This window comes from Peromyscus californicus, unplaced genomic scaffold (assembly GCF_007827085.1).
Source record: "Peromyscus californicus insignis strain IS unplaced genomic scaffold, ASM782708v3 Scaffold_4__1_contigs__length_199733344, whole genome shotgun sequence".
NCBI lineage: Eukaryota > Metazoa > Chordata > Mammalia > Rodentia > Cricetidae > Peromyscus > Peromyscus californicus.
In genome coordinates, this window is record NW_026294562.1 from 120,089,475 (window position 1) to 120,117,125 (window position 27,651).

The 27,651-nt window shown below is 46.6% G+C and overlaps 1 protein-coding gene and 1 long non-coding RNA gene across 2 annotated transcripts; one reads left to right on the forward strand and one right to left on the reverse strand.

Annotated features, from left to right (window-relative positions):
* Positions 1-972: 972 nt before the first annotated feature.
* Positions 973-25,685, reverse strand: Whamm (WASP homolog associated with actin, golgi membranes and microtubules). The gene is made up of 10 exons (XM_052763538.1): positions 23,123-25,685; positions 19,979-20,152; positions 16,475-16,625; positions 12,955-13,124; positions 11,769-11,934; positions 9,532-9,719; positions 6,263-6,349; positions 6,014-6,109; positions 3,454-3,928; positions 973-1,655 (listed from the first exon to the last, which is right to left on the reverse strand). Exons 1-10 carry the CDS (start codon positions 23,732-23,734, stop codon positions 1,366-1,368), a joined length of 2,409 nt encoding a protein of 802 aa, XP_052619498.1. The 5' UTR covers positions 23,735-25,685; the 3' UTR covers positions 973-1,365.
* Positions 6,266-8,489, forward strand: LOC128125810 (uncharacterized). Its single transcript, XR_008223233.1, has 2 exons — positions 6,266-6,884; positions 6,933-8,489. It is a non-coding gene; the product is annotated as an uncharacterized LOC128125810 (long non-coding RNA).
* Positions 25,686-27,651: the final 1,966 nt, after the last annotated feature.

The window sequence follows — 27,651 nt, forward strand, 5'->3', positions numbered from 1 at the left end:
CCTCAGGGCTGAGCCGAGAGAAGGAAGGGCAAGGGAAGAAACAAGACAGAGATGAGCGAGAGAAAGTTCTAGAGAAGTTTTACAATACTAAAGACACAACTGGATTAGGAACTTCGGAAAAACTCACCTTTGAAAAGAGTCACTTTTTTGAAGGCATCTCAAAACCATTGACAAAAGCAAACTTTTGACAAACTCTTGTTATCCAGACCTGATGAAGCTTCCCAGCCCCTTACAACACTGAAATTGTGGTACAGAATGAAAACACAGAACCAACTCAAAGTCCTACAAAGTTGTGATGCTTCTCAAATTCCAAATTCATTCCAGAGGCCCAGTTTTCTGCCTGTGGTGAGAGAGGAAGCCTGAGGCAAAGCCATTTTATGCCCAGCAGGCCACATGCCCCACCACAGACACCCCTGAACCTGTGAGGGAGCAGGTAAGAGCCAGTGTGAGCCGGGGCACATCAGATGTCAAAGCCAGACTGGCAAAGAAGCACCTTCAGCAGTGTTAGCCCTGGGGATGTGACAGGTGGCAGACCCATGGGCAGCCTGGCAGTGGCCACACAGAGATCTCCAGCCAGGCCACAGAGGCAGGTCCAAGTACAGCTGCTGAAGGACTTGGATGCCTCCCAGCCACACTAGGTTGGTACAGGCCAGATGGAGTGCAGAAAAACTGAAGGTGGGAAACAAGGCATGTGGGTTCATTTTGTTTGGTAGAAATTCAGGGCTGATGTCCCAAGAGTTGGGATAATGAGGTTAAGGGACACCCAGGCAGTCTGAGCAGTGACTAGGCTACTTTGTATTGGTCCCTTCCCAACTCCTGACCAGTTCCTGGGGTAAGCAATGCTGTTCCTGTACCCTTAGCACTTGCTCAACTAAATGCTGAGCTGAAATCTTAGAAAATTTTCAACCCACCCAAGCAGAAAGAACTTTGCTTTCATAGTGGGCCAGAGAACATTTCTTCATGACACAGATGTATTATAATAGTGTTTATTATGAGTTTCTGTAGTGCTGATACACAAAATAAACTTTATTTAAATATTTAAAGTAATTCTGGAATATATGCAATTTCTTCTGATTACTGCTAAAATCATGTTCACATTTGAGCCTTTAAGTCTGTGGAACCAGTGTTCACACACATGGAAGCACACTGTTTAATGTATACCACAGGGTTGCACCTCCAGGTCAGACAATGCCTCGAGCGTAGACACAGTTCTGTTCCCATGGCCAGCCCACCCACCTGTGGGTTGTGACAGTCACCCCGCCTCCACCGCTCTCCACGTGTTAAGGCCACATCAAAGCAGTAGTCCCAGGGAAGCCTTGCTGGTCTAAGGTTTATGGGTCATTCTGCCTCTGTCACCGGGAGACCCTAGTGGTCCCACTCGCCAGGACTCTGCTCATCACTGTCCTCTGAGTCAGCAGACACTCTCTTAATTCTTTCCAAGGCTGCCCTGATGCTCCTCTCCAGGTCGCTGGTTCGCTTCTTGCTGGGCTCTACAGTTGCATCTGGGTGGACTTTCTTCAGCTGCACCCCCTGCCTGATGGCAGCCAGGACCTGTTCATTGACTGAGGTGCGGGGAGGGGGCAAGGTAGGTGCTTCGACTTTCCGGAGAGAGGCCCTGCCCTGCCGGAGAGAGGCCAGCACTTCATCCATAGAGCCTGAAATTGAACAGACAGCACGTATGAGGAAGAAGCATACCATGTGTTTCGTTTCCAGAACACATACCCGTTTATGCCATGACTTAAACACCCACGGTGCGGTGATCTGCTGTCAGAGCAGAACCAAGATCCTTGTTTCAATCAGGACCACCTGGCAGCTGATGTTTTATCTTGACTGCTTACCACCCACTCCTTCAACTCCACTGAACTTCAGGCCACAGCCATACCCATCTTTGGTTGAAACGACCTAAGACACCCTCGAGTTAAGGACGCCAGCAGTAGAACAATGTGATCACCGGGTGAGACTTAGCTTCCTCTGAGTTGGATCACCTCCATTTCCTTTCCCATTAAAAACATCTTGAACATGCGCTCTGCATCCCTCTACTTCAGTCTTGGCGATGAGTCATGTGACTCACCCTGACAACAGGCACTCAGAGGTTCCCACACTCAAAGGCTCAAAGTGATAAACTTGTCGGGCGCTCAGTGAGCCCACAGGGAGGCACTGGCGCATTTCCTGTACAGCGGTGTTTAATTCCACCCACCTTACCTGAGGGGGCTAAGGGCTCGATTTTTGAGAGTATGAAATGCTGTCAAAATACAAATTAGCTCAGAGTTCCGAGACACTAGTGAGAAGCTGTTTTTTAAAACTCTGGCACCCTGAGAGGTAAAACCTTTCTTCCCTTGCTTGCCAGACACAGGGCATGAGTACAGTCACTAACTTAGACATCAGCCAGGTAAGCCTTCAGGATTAACAGTCATTTCCAGTTGGGGACTGAAGAGCTGGGCTATGGCTAACTAGTCTGTTCCATTCTGGACTCAAGCCCTCACCTTGTAATTCTGATTACAACCCCCTTTGAGAACTGACTGGGCAAGTTCCACAATCAAGGGTTCACACCTTATCCTCCAGTGCTGCATAGCATTTGTGAATTGAGCAGAGTCCTCGCCCTGCAACCCCCCTTGCATTCAGCCTAAGCTGAGAATACCCACCCCCCAAACACTAATCTAGGCAGACAGGAATCACTCTGTATTCACATTGTATTACAAACCCTACAGATGGGCCGCCTGCCACCTGACCCTGTGGACGCTCTCCTTCACACCCTGTTCTGGGTAGTGGAGCGCCAAACTTACAGTAAGCAGAGTGCTCAATTAACCAAACCCAGCAGGTACGTCCCATGAGCTTCATTCCTGCTCACTCCTATCCTGGTAATTGTGTGTTCTAGGTGGAACAACTCAGCCAGAGCGCAGCATTTTACCAGGCTTCATCTAAGACAACCCTCCCCAAAGCAGTAGGCGCTGAGTCTTGGCAGGTTTAGGCCAGTGTCCCCAAAAGCCAATGTCTAAAGCCATAATTAGAATTATGCATGAGAACTGTGGCCCTCACTAAACAAGTACTTGAGTGTATTCAGTGTGAAGACAAAAGGTGGCCTAATTTTCCAGTATTCTCGATTAAATTCAACACTTCAGAGATGTAACACCATTTAAAGCTGTATTGAGAAACACTAGCTGAACTCAAATCCATGCTGAAGTCCGGGACAGCCTGAAGAGGACTCTTTAACAGCCTTAGGAGTGTGGCACTGTATGATCAGCAAATGCAGAGATGTGTCTGCAGGCTGATGTAGCATGTCAAATTCAATCTCGCCTAGACTAATCACAATAAGAGTACTAACTAACAAAGCAACAAAGGGTGGGCTATTTGGAGACTAGAGAATTTTGAAGATGATTCTAAATTGAAACTATTGAGACTTCTTCAACAGCTTAAGAACGCACAGGGAGCGAGAGCAGAACTGCAGGGGGTTACCTGGACACTGGAAGTCTCCTAGACGAACACATGGTCTTTCAGCAGATGCCTCACACACTAGAGAGAGTGGCTGGTCCTCTGTTGCTGAAGTCCTGAGTCCTAAATTCTGACGAGTAGTAGCTTGAGAAGAGGACAGAGCTGGGAGAGGAAGTGGTGGGGGTGGAGGAGGGGGTGGTGGGGGAGGAGGGGGTGGTGGCTGTGGCGGTAGTGACAGATCCTCACTGAATCGGGAGGGTGTCTGGTCACCAACTGGAACAAAAATCTGGACAGGAATACCGCCAGAGGAGTCTTGAGGCTCAGGGGTTTTCATATTAGCTTCAGGTAAAGGAGTAACACTTCCAATTTTGCTAGAGGCAGGGTGAGCTATCTTGTGATGAGCTGCTGAGGACCTCCTGGGAGAGCGTCCACCTGAGAGGTTTGGCACCATGGTTTCTGAGCAAGCTGTTCTCAGTGCAGACGGAGGAGCTGGACGCTTCTGAGGATGAAAAACTAGTGAGAGATTGGCCACAATGGAGGCCATCAAAATGGTGCAGCTTCGCACACAGACCTATAAACCAACACCACCCTGTGCACAGGCATCCTAACCCATGAGAACTGCTGGCCACCAACACAGAGCCGTGCCACTGAGCCTGTTTTCACAAGTTCAAGGAGCATCCCAGGCACGGCTGCTGGAGTGCAGCCTTGAGCTCGGGACCACCCTGGGCCAGAGGGAAGCCCTAGCTTTTTCAAAACAAAAAATAAAGACAAAAAAAACAAACAAACAAACAAACAAAAAACCAAAAAAACACAATTATATTGTTTGACCAAGAGACCATATAATAATTTCTTATAATAAAATGAAGATGGCCAGGTGGCGGTGGCACATGCCTTTGATCCCAGCACCTGGGAGGCAGAGGCAGGCGGATCTCTGTGAGTTTGAGGCCAGCCTGGTCTACAGAGTGAGATCCAGGATAGGCACCAAAACTACAGAGAGAAACCCTGTCTTGAAAACAAACAAATAAACAAACAAATAAATAAAATGAAGATGAAAAAGATGCATATAGATAAAAATAATGAATATAGATGAAAATATTCATCATATACTCTTTTAGAGAGAGAGAGAGAGAGAGAGAGAGAGAGAGAGAGGAAAATAAAAACCTTCATTTCAGCAGAGCACTTGGGTTGTGGTTACATGCCAATGCTTCCTCAACAGTGATATGTTAGAGATGTATTACAAAGGAAAAGGAAGCTGGGGTACTTTACTTAGGTAAAGTACCTGTGAAAACAAGAGAACCTGGGTCCAACCCCGAGCCCACACTAAAAGCTGGTGTGGGGGCAGGTGCCTTTAATCCCAGAGCTGAGGGGACCTGTGCAGCTCCCTGGAGCTTGCCGGCCAGCCAGCACGGCCAGCTTGGTGAGTGTCAAAAACCAAGGTGGGCCAGGGTGGTGGTGGTGGCGGCAGCGGCGGTGGAGCACACCTTTAATCCCAGCACTCGGGAGGCAGAGCCAGGTGGATTTCTGTGAGTTCAAGGCCAGCCTGGTCTACAGAACAAGTTCCAGCAAAGGCTCAAAGCTACACAGAGAAACCCTGTCTTGAAAAAAACAAAACAAAAAAAAACCCCAAGGTGGACAGCTCCTGAAGGAGGACACCGGAGGCTGTCCTCTGACCTCCACAGGCATGCGCGTGCTTACATGTACACACTAAAAATAAAAATGAAGAGAAGTCAGCTAACACTAAAGGCAGTCAGGAGCCATTCAGAAAGGCGAGCAGGAACCCGAATTTGCTGTGATGTCAACAATAGCGCTGTAACCAGGCATGGTAGGTAGCACACACTGATACAGCAGGTGGGGGCTGATGCAGGAGGACTGAGTTCTAGGCTACGCCGGGAGTCACGGTTTGAAAAGCATGGCTCACTATTTGAATGCTTGAGGAACTGTCCGCGAGACGGGAGTAGGTGCAGTCTTACTGGAGGAGGTGGATCACTGGGACAGGCCTTGAGGTCTCAAAAGCCCATGCCAGGCCCAGACTCTAGCGCTCTGTCTGCTGCTACCGCTTATGCCTGCCAGCCTGCTGCCATGCTTCCCGCCATGACGACAGTGGACCCCCATGAAACTGTAAGCCAGCCCCCAGTCAAACACTTCTTGTCTAGGTAGCCGTGGTAGTGGTGTCTCTTCACAGGAACTAGGGACATCTTAAGACCTGCCTCAATCAAAAGAAAAGAAAAGCCAGCGGTTCCTACTGTGGCTTTCCAAATTTTTGTTCCCTGTTGTTAATAGCATTTTAAAATTTCTTTGTTATTGGGATGGAGAGATGGCTCAGAGGTTAAGAGCACTGGCTGCTCTTCCAGAGGTCCTGAGTTCAATTCCCAGCACCCACATGGTGGCTCACAGCTCTACAATGAGATTTGATGCTCTTTTCTGGAATGCAGGCATACATGTAGACAGAATATTATTGTATACATAATAAATAAATCTTTAAAAATCCTATGTTATCTGTTCATAATACATTACACTCTTTTCTAGGGTGGATAAGGCTCATTTATCTCCCCAGATAAAGAAGGTGAGTCTTTCTGGAACTTACCTCCCTATAAGCTCTTAGTCGCTCAAGTGTTTTTTGACGTTCATGGTTTATCCATTCTTTTTTCTTTTGTTCCTCTTCTTTTATTTTGTCTCTTTTCTATACATAAACAAACACATCCTTGTAAAGGCTCAGAATTTGTCATGTATGTGTAATTCGCCACGTATGTATTCATGAGGAAAGGAGGCCCACCCTCATCTGTCCCAGCTGTGTAGTTTCCATAGGCTAGCCCATCGATCATCAGGTACTCACCATCTGAATATTGTGGTGCTGGTGAAAATGTCTCACGCTCTCTTTAGCCTGCTGCAGTCTGAGCTGATGATTTTCTCGGCAGTGATCCTGGTGGGATAATACAAGTCACATACATGGTTTTTAGTAAAACATGAGATGCAGTAATGTTGGAAGCATTGCATTTTTGACTAACATGTAAGGTGTTCAGTTTCCACTGAAGGTCAATGATAGGTCCTCCTCTACAGTCGTGTGACAAGGACTGCCACAGGTGGCATCTGTTCCCAGCAGAGTGCTTTGAGAGATGAAGTGTCTCAACCATCTGTTTTAGTACATTTATTGATTGATTGATTTTGGTGGGGGAGGAAAATGCACACATACCATAGCACAGACAGAGGTCAAGGACAGCTATCTGGACACACACACGTGCCATAGCACACAGACAGAGGTCGAGGACAGCTATCTGGACACACACACGTGCCATAGCACACAGACAGAGGTCAAGGACAGCTATCTGGACACACACGTGCCATAGCACACAGACAGAGGTCAAGGACAGCTATCTGGACACACACATGCCATAGCACACAGACAGAGGTCAAGGACAGCTATCTGGACACACACATGCCATAGCACACAGACAGAGGTCAAGGACAGCTATCTGGACACACACATGCCATAGCACACAGACAAGGTCAAGGACAGCTATCTGGACACACACATGCCATAGCACACAGACAGGTCAAGGACAGCTTGCTGGAGTCAGTTTTCTCCTTCTATCATGTGGGTGGGTTCTGGTCATCGTGCTCAGCAGAGTAGGCCTTTATAGTGCAGCCATCTCACAAATGTTTAGACCCACTTCCCCATGTTATAGATACTGAGTATATATTTCCAAACTCATCTACAAAAACATAGCCCACCTAAAAATACCTGGAAAATGATGTTACAAACTGTACTTCTCCCACTTAACCACTCCCCTAACCCTTCATGTACAGGAATGCAGCAATATTACCATTCCCTGGGTGTGTTTTCAACCTCAGCTGCAGAGCCCGTTACTCCACGTTCACTGTGAAACCTGTGTCATTAGTGTTACTGTCTTCCAACAGATGAAAATCTCAGCTGAAGAGAAACTGGAGGGAAGGACTGGAAGGTGGCTCAGTAGTCAAAAGTACTCAAACTCTTGCAGAAGAACGGAGTTCAGTTCCCAGCACCCACACTGGGCAGCTCACCATGACCTGTAACTACAGCTCCAGGGATCTGATGCCTTTCTCTGGCCTCCACAGGCATCTGCATCCATGTGCACATATACACATGCAAACACACATACACAAACATATAAAAATAAATCTTAAAAAAAAAGCTGTCAGGCGGTGGTGGCGCACGCCTTTAATCCCAGCACTCGGGAGGCAGAGCCAGGTGGATCTCTGTGAGTTTGAGGCCAGCCTGGTCTACAAAGTGAGTTCCAGGATAGGCTTCAAAAACTACACAGAGAAACCCTGTCTTGAAAAACAAAAAAAACAAAAACAACAACAACAAAAAGCTGTCAATTTGCCCTTGAAAGGTCATGAGTGGCCAAGCTATGATTTCAACTGACAATGGAATTTGAAAGGGGACCTCAGCTTCCATCCTGTTAGCCCAGTGGAAGCTAGGCTGCACAGAGGAAGGCCACCATCTGCGGGGCAAGGGTCAATGCTCCAGGTCAGTATAAGACAATGCTTCTCAACCTGTGGGTTGTGACCCTTCGGGGGTCAAATGACCCCTTCACAGGGGTCACTTGACCCTTCACAGGGGTCACCTAAGATCATCCGAAAACAGATATTCACATTATGATTCATAACAGTAGCAAAACTACAATTATGAAGTAGCAAGGAAAAAAATGTATGGCTGGGGTCACCACACCATGAGGAGCTGTCTTAAAGGGTCGCAGCATTGGGAAGGTTGAGAATCACTGGTAGAACAGCCCCTAGCCCAGAGACTACAGCTCTAGGGCACAGACCTGCGAAGATCAGTCCAGGAAATGACGTTTGGGTGAGGAGTAAGACCCTCAAAGGCTAGAAAGGAAGGCACAGCTGGGCACCTGCCTGACATCCAAGCCACTGAGCATGCTGAGGTCGGCAGGCAGCTCAGCAAGGCCTGCCCTCAAAGGAAAACCAGGCTGGGCGTGCGGGCTCCAGCTGACCGGCAGAGCACTTGCCTAATAAACAATCCCAAATGCAAAAGAAAGGAAAAAAATTAAAACTCCAATAATAAAGCACAATAAATATGAGCAATTACATAAAATATAGGAACTTTCTCTTCTACTGGAAAAATTATATTTCTCAATGTTTTATGTAATTATATTGTTCTAGAAGAAAGCAATTGAGTTTCATTTTGCTTTGTTTTTTAATTTTTTTTGCCTTATGGATCTTTTGCTTGTTTATTTTAATTTTTCTGTTTTGTTTTGTTTTTTAAGAGAGAGAAAAGAAGAACATAAAGTTGAGTGGGTAGGGAGGTAGGGAGCATCTAGGAGGAGCTAGGAGAGGAAAACATGATCAAAATATATTGTATCAAGTTTTTTTCAATTAAAAAGAGAAAACAGGCCGGGCGGTGGTGGCGCACGCCTTTAATCCCAGCACTCGGGAGGCAGAGGCAGGTGGATCTCTGTGAGTTCGAGGCCAGCCTGGTCTACAGAGCGAGATCCAGGAAAGGCGCAAAGCTATACAGAGAAACCCTGTCTTGAAAAACCAAAAAAAAAGAGAAAACAAGCCAGGTGGTGGTGGCACAAGCCTTTAACCCCAGCACTTGGGAGGCAGAGGCAGATGGATCTCTGAGTTCCAGGCCAGCCTGGTGTCTTCATAGTAAGTTCCAGGATGGTCAGAGCTACACAGAGAAACCCTGCTCAAAAAACAAAACATGCCAGTCAGTGGTGGTACACGCCTTTAATCCCAGCACTCAGGAGGCAGAGGCAGGTGGATCTCTGTGAGTTCAAGGCCAGCCTGATCTACAGAGTGAGTTCCAGGTCAGGCACCAAAACTACACAGAGAAACCCTGTCTCAAAAACAAAACAAAACAAAAAAAGTACCATAGAGTAGAAATTCAATAAATAATTACTGAATAAACTAAAAATCTAGATATTATGGTACACTTAACTCTCAAAAGAAACAATTTTTTTAGCATTTTAAAATCTATTTGGCTCCAGCCACAGAGATAAAAACACACAGAACATTACTCACTATACACACATATACACATACATATATACATAGTAGATAAAACCTTCCATTCGAGGGAAACCCTAGCCGGAAGGACCGTACCCTCCTGCTCCTGAGCTGGGCCCTCCTGGCACAGATGCGGCCCCGCTGAGCCTCCAGCTGCTGCCGCTGCTGGCTGAGTAATCTCAGCTCTCCACTCTCACCGTGCTGCAGCTCTGGGTCGTGGGCCAGGCCCTTCAGCTCCTCTGGGCTTTCACACGGGTCGTAGTAGACCACTTCATCCTGTTTCTCTAAAAAGATGAGTGATTGTCTTAGACATGCTTTACTATAAGAAATAATTCAAAGATGTCTTTAAATGTAAAGAAAGACTAGCTGTAATTACATCATGTAGAGGAAAACAGCATTAACATTACATACACACACTTCTGACATAGCAGCACACAGTAACATGTTCTGTGTGCTGGAAATAGCATTTTAATGGCCACATAGTATTCACTAGCTCAAGCATTCTCAGAATGTCCCAGTATTCTGTTATTTCCGATTTCATGATGATAAACATCTCTACACATCAGTGTGTGTGTGTGTGTGTGTGTGTGTGTGTGTGTGTGTGTGTGTGTACTTCTTCCTTAGCGAAATGAATGTTCAGGGTTCTTTATGCCAAAACGCCCCAGCACAGCAAGGCTGTCTTGCCGGTCTTCACTTTTGATTATTGATTTTTTTAAACCATGCTTGTAACAATTCCAAACTCTACAGAAGCACACAGAATAAAGTTTTCTAACTCATCCCCAAACTTGAGTCCCATCCCAAAGGAAAACATCCTTCCAGATTAACTATTTAAAAATAAAATTTCCCCATGAATGTATAAAATGTTCACAACTGAAAAGAGCTGCCAAGGTTTTGGGTACCAGGATTAAGCAAATGCTGAGGCCCTGCATGAGGACCACTAGACTGGAAGGGCCTGGAGAAAGAGACTGAAGATGTGGAGAGACCTACCATGATCTTGGGTGGGAGGAATCAAAACTGCAAGACGACAATTCTCCCCAAGTAATCTCTAATTTTAAGCACAATCCCAATCAAAATTCCAGGGAGTTTTTGTTTGATTCTAAAGTTCATCTGGAAGAATAAAGAAGTGAGAGAGTCAGAGGACATGGAGCAGCAACAAGGGGTGTTAGCGTGAGCTCCGCAGGTACCGCAGGTACACAGGAGTGCGGAGACCTCGTTCCGAAAACCCGAAGCAGTCAGTAACGTTGTGTGTGCGAAGGCAAGACAGCGGAGGAACTGCTGGGAAACAGAGGAGGGGACATGGGGTGGTAAGGACAAGGACGGCTGTGAGCAAAGCTTGTGTAAAAATGAAAACAGATGTGAGGTGTGGTGGTGCACATCTGTGATCGGCCCTCAGCGGGGCTGAGGAAGGAGGGCTGAAGTGGGTTTGAGGCCAGCTACAACTACATAGTAAGACCCTGTTTCAAAACACCAAAAAGAGGAGAAAAATGGGGTGGGGGGAGAAAAGGTAAACTTCTCAAAGAAAAATGTCCATTAAGTTATTTTCACTATCAATTGTAATTAAATAAACAACTGTAAGATGCCGTTTTCTCTACCAAGTATCTGGAAATTCAAAGAGCACGGCGTAAATGTGGAAGGTATACCTCCACCCACTGATAGGGTATCCTTTTGTGCAGCCTCTCTAGGGCTCTTAGGAAATTCAGGAGCTAGAAACAACAGAGGGAAGAGGAAGATGTATTTCAGATTCCTGTTCTAATGCCATTATGGTAGACAGATATTAAAATGTTAATAAGCATTGCCCTTAACCCAACCATTCTATCTTTAGAAATTTATCTCATAAATTATCAGGAATCTGCATAGGACACACAGAGGAAAGTTTTCTGCTGCACTGATATTCAAGACAGGGAGAAACCAGAAATCACAGTATGCCTGTAAAACGGAATACTATGCAGCCATTAAAATTCTGAGGGTTTTTAAAAATTATTAATACTTAAATGAGTTTATTGGGTATTAGGTTAAAAAAAATGAGGTGACTTGGTAGAGTATATAGTTTTGGTTTTAAAACCCAATACTAATTTCTATGCATGTAGCACATTTTAAAAACCCTCCAAAGTTACCAGGAATTTGCTTTCACTAAACACCTCTACACAATGGTCACAAGGTTTTCTTTGTTTTTTGTGTGTTTGAATACACTGTTGAACAATAAAAATTCTGAAGGGAAATTAAAAACATTCAATAGATTTAACGGGCCATTTATAAGAAGAAATTGATAATCGGTCTATATTTCCTCGAACATGTGACTCAATATTTCATTCTAACACAAACTTGAATGTTACCTTTTATAAGTCTCTTCACAGAGTCCAACTGTGTGACAAGGATCATCTCTTCACTCCTCAGGATCTCAAGTTTAACCTCGTACAACTCCAACTGAATCTCATAATACTGAATCTCTAGCTCATCGACGACGTCTGTGCTCTTCCCTTGGCCTGGGAGATCCTCCATCTGGTTTGTATGGAGAAAGGGAGGAGGATGGTTAGCACAGTGCGAGCACGTGGCCATGCATCTTCCTGGGGCGGACTGTAAGAGAGGAGACGTGCCGGGACACTTCCGCCTCCTCTCAAGACAGAGCTGACCTCCTCCAGCATTCACACACCCCACCTTAGAGCAAGTCAACACATTCATGGTCTAGAAACATAATGGCAATGAGACCATGTCAGGGATGGAAGGTGTCACCCCAAATTTAAATGCTGGCACTCTAGGCCCCAATGGGACAGAGTTGAGGGAGCCTTTGGAGGTGATGAGGTCTGATGAGGTTGAGGGGTAAGACCCTGTGGTGGGAAGGCTCTTAGTAGAGACAGGAGAGGCCTGTGAGCACACAGCAAGGTGTGGTCAGATCCAGGAAGACAGCCCCCCCACCAGATGCTGAATCTGAAGAAGGCACCTCGATCTTTGGATGTCTAGTTTCCAGAGCTGTGAGAAATAATTAAATATCTTTGTAGTCAGCCCACATAGGGCATCTTCTTACAAGCAGCCTGATCTAAGACAGCTAATGACAAGATTCTGTTTTGAAGCTCCAAGATTACAGAAACTACTTACCTGACTACGAGCTGATGAAGAGCCACTTAGATTAAGATATGGTGGAGCACACGCTTAGCTATACTGGGCTAGGAGAGTGGTGGAGCACTTACATAGCACCTGCATGCAAGATGTTGGCTCCAGGACACTGTCACAGAGCGTGTGTGTGTGTGTACATGACTACATACTGAACATATTGCTGGATTGATTTTTTTAAAGAGAATCCCCCCATTCCAATCCTAAACTCAGTGTTACAAAACAAACCCTGGGCTCTATTTCAGAAACACCTTGAGAAGCAGGAAGGGAAGCATCGTGGCCCACCTTCATCAGCAGCGTATCTACAGGAAGCCTGTGTTGGGAAACACAAACAAGGGGAGCTGGTCCCCAGGGCCGAGGGGGAAAGGACAATGTGCTCCGAGGGGGGGTGTGTGTCTGCTCTCATCTCACCTTCCTCTGGATTTCAGCGCACCTGTGCTTCAGACACAGCTCTTTGGCTCGCATAAGCTGCAGAGTCTCCCGAGCTAACATGAGCTGGAGACTCTCTAGCCTGGGCATGGCTGTGGCCCAGGCAGCCTGGCCAAATCTCTTCCGGTCCTGCTCCATCTGTTTCTGCATTCCTGAGTTTATAATTAACAAAAGGAAACAGAAGTGCAACGCATTAATGAGTCCTGAGTTCCTTCTTCAGTGCATTTCTCTTTATAAACATCCTTTCAAAACCTCTTTATAATTTTATTGTCACACAAGTAACACTTGGTCACTGATAGAAGGAAGATTTTTAAAAGCAGGACAATAACAGCTCATGATCTACCTCACTGAGCCACCTGCTTTTACAGCTTGGTCCCAGACTATTTCTACGGCTAGACAGGCTTGTGTGAACAGTCTGGCCAGCATTAAACTCATTACCCTGCTTCAGTCGACTTTCAGATCCTAATATACTGGTGTGCTGGTTAGTTTTCATCAACTTAACGCAAACTAGAGTCACCTAGGCGGAAGAACGTCAACTGAGCAGTTGCCTCCATCAGACTGTCCTGTGGACAGGTCTGTACAGCATTTTCTTGACTACTGACTAATGTAGGAGGGCCTAGCCCACTGTGGGTGATGCCACCCCTGGCAGGTGGTCCCCAGTTGTATAAGAAAGCAAACTGTTGACTTCAGCCAGGGAAGCAGCCCCCAGCTCCAGCAGGCACTCTCTGGGAACCCACAGGCCACTGTGGCCAGGGAAGCAGGTGGCTAACTGCAGATCTTCACCTCTCCCTCAGCTCCCCCAAATCCAGTTCCCCAGTCTCATCCCCAGCTCTGCAGCAGACCAGCTGCTGAGGCCAACCTCCGCACCCCCAGCCCATCTCCAGTGGATCACACAGATCTTCCCTTTCGAACTCCCCTCCTGACTCGCTGCTTTATCCCAGTCCCCAACTCCAGCAGGCACTCCCTAGGAACCCACAGGCCCTTCCAGCCAGGGAAGCAGGGAAGCCAACTGCCCATCTTCACCTCTCCCTCAGCTCCTCAAGTCCAATTCCCCAGCCTCATTCCCAGCTCTGTAGCAGACCAGCTGCTGTGGCCTCTCCTCACTCTCTGCCCCCATTCCCAGGGGACTAAGCAGATCCTGGTGGAACACTAGGCTTTCCTCCCTCCAGTAGACCCCCTCACATCCCCCTCCTAGCCCATCCCTGTTACGAAGTGTCAGCTCCCACTATCTAGAACACCTGCCAGCCCCAGTGGCCACAGCTGTCAGGATCCCAGGAGCATTTCCTATTAGGCAACACACAGCCACCATACTCTCCAAAGAACCAGAGAGGGCATCAGAAACCAAGGAACAAAACACATCACAAAGACCAGATATCAGCTCCTAGAATCGCAATCTTCCCAAACCCAGATGCCTAGATGCCAGCATAAAAACACAATTAAAACAGCCAGGACAATGTCTCTACTAGAGCCCAGCAACCGTACCTCAGCAGGCTGTGAGTATTGCAACTTAGCTGAAGCACAAGAAAAAGACCTCAAAATAACCTTTATGAATATGATAGAGGTCCTTAAAAAGGAAATGAATAGGCCGGGTGGTGGGGGAGGCGGCAGCATACACCTTTAATCCCAGCACTCAGGAGGCAGAGGCAGGCAGATCTCTGTGAGTTTGAGGCCGGCCTGGTCTATAGCATGAGTTCCAGGACAGGCTCCAAAGCTACACGGAGAAACCCTGTCTCAAAGAAAAAAAAAAGAAGAAGAAGAAGAAATTAATAAACTCCTTGAAGAAATCTATGAAAACACAGACAGTGGAAGAAAATGAATAACACAGTTCAAAATCTGAAAGTAGAAACAGAATCAATAAAGAACACCTAAACTGAAGGAAATCTGGAGAGGAAAAATGTAGAAACTCTGATAGGAACCTCAGAGGCAAGCCTCCCCACAGAATACAACAGATGGAAGAGAGAATCTCAGGTACTGAAGACAAGAGAGAAGAAATGTGCACCTTGGTCAAAGAAAATGTTAAATCCAAAAAAAATCCAGGAAATCTGGAACACTACGAAAAGACCCATTTTAAGAATAACAGAATAAAGCCGGGCGGTGGTGGCGCACGCCTTTAATCCCAGCACTCGGGAGGCAGAGCCAGGCGGATCTCTGTGAGTTCGAGGCCAGCCTGGTCTACAGAGCGAGATCCAGGAAAGGCGCAAAGCTACACAGAGAAACCCTGTCTCGAAAAACCAAAAAAAAAAAAAAAAAAAAGAATAACAGAATAGAGAAAGGGGAAGAAACCACAGTCAAAGAAAGGCACAGAAAATATTCTCAACAAAATTATAGAAGAAAATTTCCCTTACCTAAAGAAGGAGATGCCTACATATCAAGGTTCAAGAAGCATACAAGAACACCACACAGACTGGACTAGGAAAGAAAGTCCATGGAGCTAGCACATAACAATCAAAAAAAGTACAGAAAAAGAGAGAATATTAAAAGCTGCTAGGGAAAAAGACCAAATAACATATAAAGGCAGAACTATTAGAATAACACCTGACTTCTCAATGAAGACCCAAAAAAACCAGGAGGGCCTGAACAGATGTTCTACAGAGTCCAAAATACCACACATGCCAGCCCAGGCTACTACACCCAGCGAAACTTTCAATCACAATAGATGGAGAAAATAAGATATTCCATGATAAAAAACAAATTTAAGCAATGTCTATCTACAAATTCAGCTGTACAGAAGGCACTAGAAGGAAAACTCCAGCCCATAGAGCTTAACAACACCCAAGAAAACACAAGGAATAAATAATCCCAGACTGCAAATCAAAGGGGGGAAACACACACACACACACCCCTCCACCACCACAACAAAATAACAGGAAACAACAAACACTGCTCATGGATATCTCAACATTAAAGGTCTCAACTCCCCAGTAAAAAGACACAGGTTAACAGAATGGACTGAACACAGGATCCATCCTTCTGCTGCACCCAAGAAACACATCTTCACATCAAGGATAGGCATCACCTCAAGATAAAAGGATAGAAAAAGATATTCCAATCAAATGGACCTAAGAAGCTAGCTGGTGTAGCCATTTTAATATGTGACAAAAAGATTTCAGTGGTCTGGCTTTAAGTTCTCCTATTTGCCAAGTTCTCTTGAGCCACAGGGCCTTTGTAAATGCCCGACTCCTCTCCATCCCCGTGTACTATTCAGGTGTGGGCAAGCACACCTCTCAGAGGCCGTTCCTGAGCACCCCATCAGACCCACTTGCTTTCACAGGATCTCACAGCCCTGTTTTTCCTCTTCAGTGTGGCTTACTGCCTCTGCCATTTACCATGTGCCGAACGAACATCACTGCTCTCTGCTCATCAGGCTAGAAAGTGGTCATGCTTATCCTTCCACTGAATTCCCAGTACCCAGCAATTGTGGTTCCTGATACTGAGGATGCACGCAAATGCTTCCCGAGTAAAATAAAAGTTACATATCTTAGTACAGTAGTTTCAGTATTACCTGTTAATGCTGTGACTGTTTCCCTAAAATAATTCACAGTGATATCTTGAATAGAGACCGCTGCTTCTTCAGCCCGTCTGGTCCATTCATTGACTTCCTTCTGTAGAGAAACTACCCTTTTAGGACCCAGGTCATCCTCATTCAGGGACTTCTACAAAAAAAGAGAAGTAGTGCTATTAGGAAATTCTGAAGCGGCTGTGTTACTGTTGTGACCACTCATGTTACTGCGCATCAGTCAGTTCCTGACTGAGTATCAGTGAGCTCGGGAAGACATGGGTGTACTCCACTGGGTACAGAGGGAAAACACTGACTTTGCATTACTAGAACTTTTCCAGGGTACATGGTTGTGCAAATGAGATGTCTGTGGTTCAGCACTCTGAACTCAAGTGTTGCTTTTGCTATAGTTTCTTTTAGGAACCTTAAATACTTAGTGCTTAAATTAACGCAATATGGTCACCTAAAAGATATTCACATCTATGTATTCAGAGTGATGACCATCCATACCTATGGACTGAATGTTTGTGGGCCCTGAAATTCATATATTGAAGCCTACATCCCCAATTTGACTGTATTAGGTCATGAGGATCCTGCTCTCATGATTAGGATCGATGCCCTTATAAAAAGGAAAAGGCATAGGTCTCTCTGCTCTTTACTATGTAAGGACACATCAAACCAGCCAGCCAAACGCCAGCAAACGATTTCCTCTCACTAGGTCTGCAGCGCCTGTCCTTAGACTTCCCAGCCACCAGAACTACAAGGCCAAGTTCTCTTGTTTACAAGCTGCCTGGTTTGCAGTACACTCTTCCAACAGCCTGAACTAAGGGCTCCTGTGCAGCCAGCATCCAGATTCCTTCTACAAAGCTTGATTCAGTGGCACTGGCAGAGTGGGTTAGTGTTACACAAATGCAAGCCAAAGCTACAAGATACCATTTCCCACCCACTAGGATAAAAAGACAAACAGAACTAGTGTTGAAGGCAGGCATGGTGACACATTGTAATCCCAGCACTTGGAAGCCTGAGGCAGGAGAACTGCTATGAATCAAGGCTAATATGGGCTGTATAGCAATATCTGATCTCAAAAAAAAAACCCAACAAAATGTATCAATGTTAGTGTTGACACAAATATGAGCTTACACTTAGGTGTACTAAACAGTGCACTTGATTCGGGAAACAGTCTGGCAGCCTTCAAAAGGTTACACTTTTTAAAAAACAAGATAAACATTACAACGTGACCAGCAGTTCCACTTCCCAGTGTATACACAAGAGAAACAAAAGAATGTAAGGCAAGTGGGGCTTGTGCCTATAATCCCACACTCAGAGGCTGAGGGAGGAAGACTGCTGTGAACTCAAGGTCATCCTAAACTAGTGGCCAGGTCAGTCTGAGCTATGGTTGAGATCCTGACTAAAAAAAATGGGGAGAGTGGGGCAGTACAGGTATGTATACACATATGTTGATTGCAGCACTATTCATATCTAAAAAGTGTAAATGATCCAGGTGTCCAACAAGGGTTAATGGGTAAGCAAGATGCAGTATATTCTTATAATGGCAGTTATCTGCCAATAAAACGAAATGAAGTCCTGACGGCTATGCATGGCCAATTCTAAAACAAACCCACACACATTGTAGAGTTCCAATTATCTGAAATTTCTGTGGGCTGGAGAGAGAGCTCAGAGGGGAAAGTCCTTGCCTTCCTTGCCTGAGTTCAGATTCTAGAACCGACCTAAAGTAGATTCCAGAATCCATCTAAATCCAGACACAAGAATGTGCTCACAATACAAGTGTTATGCCAAAATGGGCAGCAGATCTCCAGCAGCTCAGGGGTCAGCTAGCCTGCATTCACACATAAACAAGCACAAACACACACATCATATACACAAAGATAAAAAAATAAAAATAATAAAGTTTCCACAACAGCCAAATATAGAGACAAAGTAGATTAGGGATTGCATAAGGTTGGAGAAAATGAGAAATGACTGCTAGTGGGTATGAGGTTTCTTCCGAGGGTAAAAGTATTCTAATATTGTTGGCTGGTAAGATGGCTCTGGGGAGGCTGGAGAGATGGCTCAGCGGTTAAGAACGCTGGCTGCTGTTCCAAAGGTCCTGAGTTCAATTCCCAGCACCCATATGGTGGCTCACAACCATCTATAATGAGATCTGGTGCCCTCTTCTGGCCTGCAGGCATACATGCAGGCAGAACACTGTATAGGTAATAAATAATCTTTAAAAAAAAAGATGGCTCAGTTGGGTAAAAACACTTGCTGCCAAGCCTGATGATATGAGTTCAATCCCGGGAACCCATGTGGTGGAAAGAGCAAACCTATTTTCCATAAGTTGTCCTCTGACCTCCACATGTGTGCTACACCACACACACACACACACACACACACACACACACACACACACGAAAAAAGTGTTCTAATATGAGAAAGTTGGTAATGGTCACACAACCTGAATGTATTAAAAAGTCCTGAATTGTACACTTCCCATGCATGGTCTATGAGTCATACTTCAATGATGATCTCACACACACACACTCCAATCAACAGACTTTCCCAGCAGAGATGAAAACAACCCCGTCTGAGGGTTAGAGCAACATGCACAGAACTTCCTGCCAAGGTCACAAAAGCGCCTAGGGAAAGATGGCCCAGTGCAGAAGGAGAGCGGGAATCTGGCTGTCGTCTCCTGGTTCTAGCTGGTTGGACAAAAGGCAATATTAATGATGCCTTTTCTAAATGGGGTCACCCTAATGGAATCAGAATGACAGCAATTACTCAAGTTTAATTACTGATTACAATCCAGGGCCCTGCTATTTAAATTTGCATCTCATTTCTAAGAAATCTGCATGTGTTCTTACAGGTGGAAAATAAGTCAAAGGAAATACACGTCATATAAAAACCATTCATTAGCAAGGGCAGTGTCGATGCCGGGATTGGTAAAATGAGCAGCACAATATCTTCTCTTTCAATCCTTGATCTCCCCCTCTTTGGGGGAGGATTTGCACATGCTCAGCAGGCAGTCCACCACACAGCCACAGCCCCCACCCCCCACCCCATCCCCCACCTGCCCTTTCTCACTCTTTATTTTGAAACTAGGTCTCACTAAGTTTCCCAGGCTGGCTTTGAATCTCTGTTGCCCAGGCAGGCCTTATGCCTCCCTCCTGAATGGCTAGACTCACAGACCTGTGCCACCAGGCCGGGCTGTTCTTGTTGTTTGCGGTTTTATGTCCAGGGCCTTGGACATGCTGGGCACAAAGCTCTACCACTAAAGAACACTGCCTACAATTCCAGCCTTGGGAAGTGGAGGCAGGAGGATCAAGCGTCAAGGCTAGCCTCAGCTTCATTGTAAATTTGAGGCCAGCCTGGGCTACATGAGACCTTGTCTTTAAATAAATAAATGACATCATCTAAATATAAAGATCTCAGAATAAAAATACAGAATGAACCTTATATGACTAACAGAACGATACATTTCAGGTAATAAGATAAAAATATCAGGAAACATACCAGAATATCAAGCTTACATGAGGTCGCAACTTCTCGCATATCTCTAAATGGCTGCAGTAAATACTGGAAGAACATGGTTGCCGTGGTAACTAATTCTTGATATGCTTCATCTTCCTCTTGATAAACTTTCATTAATGCTACCATGGTGTTGGCTTTTCTGTGATCTTGAAGAACCTAAAAGGCAAAAATGTAAATAAAGCTTAAGTCTGGACATTTAAAATCATACCAAAAATAAATAAAAGATACCCAATATTCTTGATTTTTAAACACTAAGTAAACATAATGCTCTCCAACTAAAAAGATAAGTAACACAAAAGTAGTTAAATAAGGCGGTTTGTCCATGGAATAATACTACTATTACTATTTTCACAGTCATTCAACACTGTTCTTTAAGACTGTTAATCACATGAGGACTTAGCTCGATGGTTCAAGCCTATAATCCCAACACTTGGGAGGCTAAAGCAAGAATTTTACTCTGAGTTTTCGGCCAGCCTGAGCTAAATAGCTATTTCCAGATGGCTGGGCTACAAAGCAAGGCCCAGTCTCAAAGAAAACAAACAAGCAAAGATACTATGTACATTTCCATGGGCTCGATAGCCATAGCATTTCTATCCCTCCAACCCCATGTGTAAGTTCCAGATCCACAGGTGAACTATGCACATGAACAGCTCACTAGTATGAGTTAGATTAGAACTGTAGTAGCTGAGAATGAACTTGAACTTGGAGGAAATGTAACTTCCCAGCATACAGATGTGAAGAGATTAAGGCGCGCTGGGGGGTAAGAAATGAAGTGTTAAAAGAACCAATTCTGAGCTAAGTCTGGTGGAATGGACCTGGAATTCAGCTACGTTGGGAATATAAAGCAAAAGTGGCTCAGGCCTTAATTACAACTACTTTAGGAAGCTGAAACCCGTTCAATCCTGGAGCAGGAAGCTTCTAAAAAGCATGGACTATCAGAAAAGTAAAATAAGGCCTCCAAGGTTGGACTGTAGGATGGCAGGCATGGTGAGCGTGAGGTGGAGCCTGCCTGGGCTACAGAGAGTTCAAGGCCGGCCTGGGCAACTGAGTAAGATGCTGCCTGAAAATAAAAAGTAAAGGCTGAGGAGGTAGTTCAGTGGTAGAGTGCTTGCCTAGCACCCACAAGGCCCATCTCCAACACTGACTAAATAAATAGCCAGTCTGATATAAAATGATCAGCTTAAGGATCCAAAGCTGGCTGGTCTGAAAATCTCCTGTAGTTTCCTGGTATTATAAAGTGAAATCAGCACGGGAAGAAGGTGTGTGAGCTACGCAGAATAAAGTGATTCCAACTGAGCTAGGTGTGGTGGTGGCACAACCTATAATCCCAGCACTTCAGGGGCTGAAGCAGAGGGTCACCACAGTCTGAGGGCAGCCTGGGCTACATGGTGAGTTCCAGAACAGCTTGGGCTACTATGTGAGAGAGACCCTGTCTCAAAATAAAGACTCCACTAACAGAAACCTTTTATAAAGCCATTTTAGCTTATAAAAGACTCATTCTATATTTAGCTTAAGATAGACAACCACCAAGATTTTGGCTGAATTCTTACACCTCTCCTTCCTCACAAAACAGCAAAACCACTGCTTAGTAATGGCTGTCATAATCGGCTTCAGCTGTCAACTTGACACACCAGGGAGAGGGAAACCTTAATCCAGCAACTGCTTCCATCAGATATATGTCTGTGGAGCATTTTTTTTCTCTTTAAATTGCTAAAGTGATAGAAGTGGACCTAGCCCATTGTGGGTCTTTGGACCCCTTCGTAGGTGGTCCTGGGCTGTCTTTTTTTTTTTTTTTTTTTTTTTTTGGTTTTTCGAGACAGGGTTTCTCTGTGTAGCTTTGCGCCTTTTCCTGGAACTCACTTGGTAGCCCAGGCTGGCCTCGAACTCACAGAGATCCGCCTGGCTCTGCCTCCCGAGTGCTGGGATTAAAGGCGTGCGCCACCACCGCCCGGCGGTCCTGGGCTGTCTTAAGAAAGGTAGCTGAGCAAACCAGAGAAAGTAAGGCAGTAACCAGCCTTCCCTTGATAATGGACTGTAACCTGTAAGCCAAATAAACCCTTTCTACCCCCAGGTGTCTATCACAGCGACAGAAAACAAACTCATGAGAAACGGGGAATGTCCAGGGAGTGTCCATGCATAGAATGAAGCTCTGACACTGGGCTCTCTTCGGGAAACGGTTGCTGGATAAAACATACATTCTCCCTAAATCTTTCAGTGAACTTTTCAATGCCTCCCTCCCTTTGGAGTCTGTAAGTGTACCACACAAATAATGAATTGGTGTATCTCAAGCTATATTGTTGTCATTCCAAACTGACAATAAAGCCTCACTTCCCGAGGGCTTTCCATTTGGTATGTATTGCTTAAAGAATAACAATAAGCCGGGCGGTGGTGGCACAAGCCTTTAATCCCAGCACTCGGGAGGCAGAGCCAGGCTGATCTCTGTGAGTTCAAGGCCAACCTGGTCTACAGAGCGAGCTCCAGGACAGGTTCCAAAGCTACACAGAAAAACTCTGTCTCAAAAATCCAGAAAAAAAAAAAAGTCACTCATCCTCTAAGACATTTTTTAGCCATCTCTCACCATCCCCAGAGGACCCAGAATTGTTGCCATTGAGCTTTTTTTTTCCCCCCTACGGGTATGCGTTGTTTTCAGTTTTGCTTTCGATATTTTCTGGCCTTTCCCATTACAACATCCTGCTCTACCAAGACCAGGGAAAAGGTGAAGGGCGGAGCCTGGCTCAAATCTGCAAGTAAACTTCTAAACCAAGAATGGTGGCGCCCGCCTGTAACCCCAGAATTTGAGAGGCTGAGGCAGAGGACTGCCGTTGAGTTCAAAGTCACCCTAGACCACAGAATGAGACCCTGTTTCGCGAGAAAGAGAGAGAGCGCACGCGCCGTGGCGCAGAGACGCACTCTGATAATCCCAGCCCTTGGGTGGGAGAGGCAGAGGAATTCAGGCCAGCCTGGGGTACCGGAGACCCTGCCTCAGAAAACAAACACCCGAAAACGACTCTGCGGCCACAGCACCGGCCTCCGCTCCCTAGCAGCCAGGGCGCAGGTGCTCTAGCGACACCGGGCACGCGCAGTGTCCCGGGCACCCGCCCTCGGCCCGGCCGGGTGCGGGCATACCTGGCGCAGCCGTGCGGCCGCCCCGTCCAGCCGCGCGCGGAGCGTCTTCTCCCGGAACTCGCGCAGGCCCTCGCAGTCCGCCGGGTCGCCCGGGGCCGGGAAGAGCACGTCGCGCACGGTGGCGCCGCCGCAGCCCTCGGCCGCCTGGCCCAGGTAGCGCTCCAGCTGGCGGCACAGCTCCTGCAGCGCCGCGTCGCCGGGTTCCGCGGGCGCCGGCCACATGAGCGCCCACAGCCCGCGCCCCAGGCCCCAGCCGCGGCCGCCCGCCGCCTCCACCTCGGGCGGCAGCGGCGGGAAGCAGCGCTCCAGGGCCGGCCACAGCGCCGCCAGCTGCCGGTGCGCGCCCCGGAACCCGGCGGCCGACAGCAGCCCGGCCCAGCTGCACCCCCCGCCGCCGCCGTCCGGCGGCCCGCGCCTCCGCTGCGCCGTGCGGTCGTGACAGGTGACGGCGAACTGGCCCTCCTCGGCGTTCCAGGCCACCAGGAAGCGCAGCTGGTGTCGCTCGGGCTCCCGGAAGAGGTCCTCGCGCAGCGGCACCCAGCCTTCCAAGCTGTCCGGCTGCTCGCAGTCCATGGCCGCCGCGCACCCCCAGACCCCGCCGGGCCGGGACATTTTTCGCGAGCCGCTACTGCCGGTCAGCTGCGCAGCAGTTCCCGCCCCCTTCCTTCTGATTGGCTGTCTGGGGGAGGCTGTCCAGAGTTGATTAAATGAGAGCCAATGAAAAGTCTTTTGGAGGAGGCGGGACGGGAGGAGGGGTCTCCCTTTTTACAGCCCTAGCTAACCGTTTTAACTCACTAAGTAAACCACGCCAGCCTTGAACTATTAGAGATCCACCTGCCTCTATCTCGTGAGTGCTGGAATTAAAGGGGCACACTGTAGGAGAGCAGCTCCGACCTGTCGAAGGGTTCTTTAGGAGAGGAGAGAGGAATGAGGAAGTATTAGATAGAAATACAGACGGAGACAACAGCATAGCTTCCGGAGAGCCCTGGGTTAATACCCAGTCGCCCGGAGTTTTATTCTAATGGGCTTTTTATACACTACCAAGGGGAGAGAGTCAAAAGACCTCCCCCTTTCAAGATCAAAGTACAACGTACAGCCAAGTGTAAACTTTTCAAAGTACCTGGCAGACACGCCCCTGGCCAAACCATCCTATTATGCAGCCCTGCTGGGTAAAGCAAGCTCAGATTCTCTGACCTTGAGTAAGGCCTTACTAGGGAGCTTCTGTGGGCCCCCACAGTACACCACCATGCTCGGCAAAGATTTTATCTTTAACCTTGGTGGGGGGGGGGGGGGGAGCAGAACAACATTGTTCCTGAGTACAGGTCCCAGAAGAGGGCGTCTAATCCCTTAGAACCAGATAAGATGTTGTTTGTTTGTTTGTTTGTTTGTTTTTCGAGACAGGGTTTCTTTGTGTAGTTTTGGTGCCTGTCCTGGATGGATCTCGTAGACCAAGCTGTCCTTGAACTCACAGAGATCCGCCTGGCTCTGCCTCCGGAGTGCTGGGATTAAAGGCATGCGCCACCGCCACCTGCAAGCCGGATAAGTTTATGAAGCTGTGAACTGTGCACCGCCTGCCTAATGTAGGAACTTCAGGTCTTCTCTAAAAGCAGTTAAGTGCTCTTAGTCTCTGAGCCATCTCTCCAGGCCCCATCTTATTTCTCTACATTAAAATGACAATTTCCCTTATCAGGACCCTATTAAGTATGTGGCTTCCGCCACAAACATACTGGTAAGATCACATTTTTGTTTGAACTCAGTAGTTATTGAGAGCTTCCAGGTGTTAAGGACTGAATCGCAGACATATTTTTTTTGCCAAGTTTGCAAAGCTTTTACTGAGCCTCCGCTGTGTTGTTGGTATATTGAGGAGGTGGGCAAGGGGAAAATACCTTGATATTTATAACAAGCCTGAAAAATGTGCTTTTGCTAAAAAGCATTTCCTAACGTGGGCCGTACAAGACCCCTAAAGATGCCTGATCCTAAACCTACAGTCACCTTAGATTCCAAGAACAGACCCATAAACACCTTTATTATACAAGCAACAGTAATCCTTAAAGAGTAGGTCACACAGCTGGGCAGCGGTGGCCCATGCCTTTGATCCCAGCACTCAGGAGGCAGAGGCAGGCGGATCTCTGTGAGTTCGAGGCCAGCCTGGTCTACAGAACGAGTTCCAGGACAGGCTCCAAAGCTACACCGAGAAACCCTGTCCTGAAAAATAAAAAAAGTAGGTCACATCCCCGCAAAAGAGTTAATTATCTTTGATGATGAAGCTGCACCCTCCAGCACGAGTAATTTACTCCTTTTCATAGCACAACCTGTTGGGAAGGACCTGGGGATAAGCGTCAACCAAGCCACGCCTCTTTTTTTAAAATGCTGGTTTTTTTCATGCGGGGAGTCTTTGTCCATTTGGGCTCTGTATAGAGCCTTGATGCTGGATGCCAGGTTTTGAGCTTCCTTCAGATTCAAACTGGAAGCTTCGTCCTCCTGGTGTCTGATCTGTTGCCCTTCGCCACACCATCAGCCCTCCTTGGTCTTCAGCTTGCTAACTTCAGAAGTCCCCATAATCATATGAGCCAATTTCTCAAAATAAATTTCTCCATTATATAAATGCTCTGCTGATTTATTTCCTTTAAAGAAGCTGGACGTTAATACAGTGTGTGTACATAGGAAGATATACCATGGACCTATCCACATTAAAGAAATGTAGGCATGAGGCTAAGGGTATGACCTGGTGGTAAAAACATGCTTAGCATGGACCCTGGGTTCAGTCTCCCAAAACAATAGACACCTATATCATTGTTTTTAATATTTGCAAATGTTGAGTTGACTGTATTACAGTTACCTAAGGAATCACATATTGATAAAAAGTAGATTAATTTCTGGTTTCTGCCTGTCTAAACAAAACTATACGGGGCTGGATGTAGCTCAGTGGTATGACATATGCTAAGTATACTTCAGGCCTTAGGTCAATCCCCAGCCCCACACCAAACCCCCAAAATATAACAGTATGAAGTGATGAAATTCTTGTACATCCTTCTTTATGTGGGCTCTTTTTTTAACTTCTTGCTTTGTTTGATCTGTTTGAGACAGGGTCCTTCTGTATAGCCCTGGCTGGCCTTAAACTCCACTGATCCTCCTGCCTCAGTCTCTCAAGTGCCCAGATTACAAGTGACATGAGACACCAAGTCCAGATAATTTTTTTCATTTTGTTTCTAATATTTTTGGATATATTGAAGTAATGGCATTTAAAACAGCCCAAACAATAAATACAAAAATCCCCATATCAAATAACTACATGCAGACTTTGAAAAGAAATCATTTTCCCCTAGTCTCAAGCTGCACACATCTCAACAACTTCTATAGAGTCAGAATGGCCATTCCGAAGGCATGGGGCTTTGCTCAGCATCTTACCCTTTCACTATCAATTATATGCTTATGCATGTCCATCACAAATAAGTGTGACAGATTTGGAACTAGAAAAACAATTAGCCAGGTGGTGGTGGTGCATGCCTTTAATCCCAGCACTCAGGGGAGGCAGAGCCAGGTGGATCTCTGTGAGTTCGAGGCCAGCCTGGTCTACAGAGCAAGGTCCAGGACAGTCACCTACACAGAGAAACGCTGTCTGGAAAAACAAAAAAACAAAACACACACAAAAAAAAGAAAAGAAAAAGAAAAACAATTAGCTTTGTATCCTCTTTCATGACTTAAGTATTCTGTTGCCTGCATCCTGTCCTTCCTCATCACCTAATATTACTCAAAGGAAATGGTTTAGAACCTGAGTCACGTGTCTTGGGCCTCTCAAATGAATGGAAAATAAATAGGAAAATAAATTAATTAATTTAATTTAATTAAAAAGACCTGAGTAGAAAAAAAATTCTATCTAGGATAGAGGCCACTGAGACAGACTCTCTGGAGGGAGTTGTCAGGCTGGAGAGGGTAGGCCATGCCTCCTTCACCCTGTGTCCCTCCTACCCCACAGCCCCTCCACCCCATGCCCTTCCACCCCACGCCCTTCCATCCTGTGCCCCCTCCACCTGGTGCCCAGAGATGGGTCCTCAAAAGGCCCCTTCAGAGAGCTGACTGTGCTTGTTACTGTTGGAGGGAGAGCTCAAGATGAGAAGATGAGCTGTTTTGGTGGGGTGGGGAGACTCACTGGGATCACTTGGGTCTCAGGGTTTGCCAGGAGCAAAGACGGGGCCACCAGAAGAGAGAGACCGCCAGGAGTGACCTATTCCTGTTCCCAAAGGCCACCTACACAAAGGAGGAGCGCTCATTGGTGGCGGGACACCAGACAACTTTGGGGAGGGAGAAAAAAGACTTTTGGGGAGAGAAGGGCTGTCTGCCTGGTTGTGGGAACTTCAGGATCTTCACAATGGTTTTCTCTCGACGTGGGAGAGTCACAGCTGAGAATGAGACAGGCCCCTCAGTTCGGTGTCAGCACCTGTTGTGACATCCACTCACACATCAGTTAGCCACCTTCGCCACCACCCTTACATCCAGCCCTCTGCTCTCAGACTGTGGGGACAAGAGGC